This window comes from Carlito syrichta, unplaced genomic scaffold (assembly GCF_000164805.1).
Source record: "Carlito syrichta isolate Samal-C Ts95f unplaced genomic scaffold, Tarsius_syrichta-2.0.1 Scaffold289079, whole genome shotgun sequence".
NCBI lineage: Eukaryota > Metazoa > Chordata > Mammalia > Primates > Tarsiidae > Carlito > Carlito syrichta.
Window position 1 is genome coordinate 791,794 of NW_007233175.1, and position 2,746 is coordinate 794,539.

General features: G+C 41.2%; 1 protein-coding gene across 2 annotated transcripts; it reads right to left on the reverse strand.

The window, feature by feature from the left end:
- Positions 1-320: 320 nt before the first annotated feature.
- LOC103256217 (60S acidic ribosomal protein P1) lies at positions 321-858 on the reverse strand. Of its 2 annotated transcripts, none has more exons than XM_021710464.1 (2): positions 651-858; positions 321-584 (listed from the first exon to the last, which is right to left on the reverse strand). In XM_021710464.1, exons 1-2 carry the CDS (start codon positions 729-731, stop codon positions 387-389), a joined length of 279 nt encoding a protein of 92 aa, XP_021566139.1. In that variant the 5' UTR covers positions 732-858; the 3' UTR covers positions 321-386. The 2 variants fall into 2 exon arrangements, with proteins under 2 accessions (XP_021566139.1, XP_021566137.1); XM_021710462.1 differs by having other exon boundaries at positions 321-743; positions 787-857.
- Between the last annotated feature and the right edge of the window lie 1,888 nt (positions 859-2,746).

A 2,746-nucleotide genomic window follows, 5' to 3' on the forward strand; every position in this document is an offset into this window, starting at 1 on the left:
ATGCACGGAACATAGGAGCACCAACTTTCATAAAGCAGCTCCTAGGTAAACTAAAAAAGATATCGACTTCAACATCATCATAGCTAGGGACTTTAATACCCCACTCACAACCCTAGACAGATCATCAGGACAAAAAATCAGCAATGAGATCCGAAAGCTCAATGTGGCTCTTAATCAAATGGACTTAATTGATACCTACAGAACTCTCCATCCAAAGACCACAGAATACACATTCTATGCATCACCACATGGAACGTACTCTAAGATTGACCACATACTTGGCCATAAGACAAGCATAAGCAAATTTAAAAGGACTGAAATTTTTTTTTTTTTTTTTTTTTTTTTTTTGCAGAGTTCAGCTGTTTATTGAACACACTATAAAAGGGTTAGTCAAACAGACCAAAGCCCATGTCATCATCAGACTCCTCAGACTCTTCCTTCTTTGCTTCCACTTTCTTCTCCTCAGCTGGGGCAGCAGCAGCGGTGGGGGCAGGACCCCCAGCTGGGGCAGCGCCAGCTGCAGGTGCAGGCCCGCCAGCCCCCACAGAGCAGATGAGGCTCCCAATGTTGACGTTAGCCAGGGCCTTTGCAAACAAGCCAGGCCAGAAAGGTTCCACGGTCACCCCGGCAGCCTTGATGAGAGCATTGACCTTATCCTCCGTGACGGTCACCTCGTCGTCGTGCAGGATGAGGGCCGAGTAGATGCAGGCGAGCTCGGACACGGAGGCCATGGCGCGGCGAGTGCGGAATGGAGCTGCCGGGCGCGGTGCTAGTCGCCGGATGAAGTGAGGGCCTCACCCCAACGCGGCCTTAGCTCCCTCGGAAGAACCGAGCACCTTGGCGGCAGCTGGGGAAAGGGCAGGACTGAAATTTTACCATGCACCTTCTTGGACCACAGTGGAATAAAAATAAGCATTAACACCAACAAGATCCCCCCCCCAAACCCACAAAGAAATGGACACTAAACAGCATGATGCTAAACAACTACTGGGTCAGTGATGAAATCAAAACAGAGATTAAAAGATACCTGGAAACAAATGAAAATGACTAAACATCTTATCAAAATCTCTGGTTCACCATTAAAGCTTTGGTAAGAGGGGAATTTATATCCCTACAAACACACATGAAGAAAATGGAAGGATCACAAATTAACAGCCTAAGAAGCCACCTAAGGAAACTGGAAAAAGCAAGATCACAAAAACTCTAATTTCAGCAGAAGAATCCAGATCACCAAAATAAAAGCACAAATCCAGGACATAGAAGACAAAAAGACAACACAAAAAAATCAATGAAACAAAAAGCTGGTTCTTCGAAAGGATAAACAAGATCGAAGTTTCCCTAGCTAGACTGACCAAGAAAAAGAGAGAAAAAGCCCAAATAAACACAATCAGAAACACAAAAGATGAAGTCACATCTCATCCTGAAGAAATACAAAAGATCATTAGAGACTACTATGTACACTTGTATGGAAACAAACTTGAAAACCTTTCTGAAATGGAGGACTTTCTGTCATCACACAACCTGCCTAGATTGAAACAAGAAGAAATTGAGGCCCTAAATACACCAATAACAATCAAGAAAATTGACCATGTAGTAAGAAAACTACCTACAAAAAAAAGCCCTGGACCAGATGGTTTTCCAGCAGAATTCTACAAGACATTTAAGGAGGAGCTTATACCAATCCTACTGAAGGTATTCCAGGCAATTGAGAAAGATAGAACCCTCCCCAAATCATTTTATGGAGCTAACACCACACTGATACCCAAGCCAGGTAAAGATCCAACAAAGAAAGAGAACTACAGGCCAATATCTTTAATGAACATAGATGCTAAAATTCTCAACAAGATCCTAATGAACCAGATTTAACAACACATCTCAAAAATCGTCCATCATGACCAAGTAGGCTTCATCCCTGGGATGCAAGTCTTGTTCAACATTCGTAAAACCATAAATGTAACTAAATACATCAATAGATGTCAAAACAAAAACCACGATTATATCAATAGATGCAGAAAAAGCTTTTGATAAAATCCAGCACCCCTTCTTGATAAAAACCCTCGAACACCTAGGCAAACAGGGAACATAACTCAAAATAGTAAAAGCCATCTATGAGAAACCCACAGCCAGCATACTCCTAAATGGACAAAAACTGGAACCATTTCCCCTGAAAATGGGAACAAGACAAGGATGCCCACTGTCACCTCTCCTGTTCAATATAGTATTGGAAGTCCTGGCTAGAGCAATCAGAGAAGAGAAGGCAATCGGGGTATTCAAATAGGAAAAAAGGAAGTCAAGCTATCTCTCTTTGCAGATGACATGATTATGTAACTTGAAAACCCAAGAGAACACAGTCAAAAACTTCCTTACACTGATAAAGGACCTTGGCAAAGTCTCAGGATATAAAATAAATGTGCAAAAGACAATCGCATTTCTTTACACCAATAATAAACAAACAGAAACTCAAATAAAAACCACAATCCCATTCAATAGCCACCAAAAAAATGAAATACCTTGGCATCTTCCTAACCAGAAATGTTAAAGACCTTTACAATGAAAACTACAAATCACTGCTCAAAGAAATCAAAGATGATACAAACAAGTGGAAAAATATCCCATGCTCATGAATTGGAAGAATCAACATTGTGAAGATGTCCATCTTACCTAAGGCAATCTACAGATTTAATGCAATACCCATCAAAGTACCAGCAACATTCTTCTCAGACCTAGAAAAAACATTACAGGAATT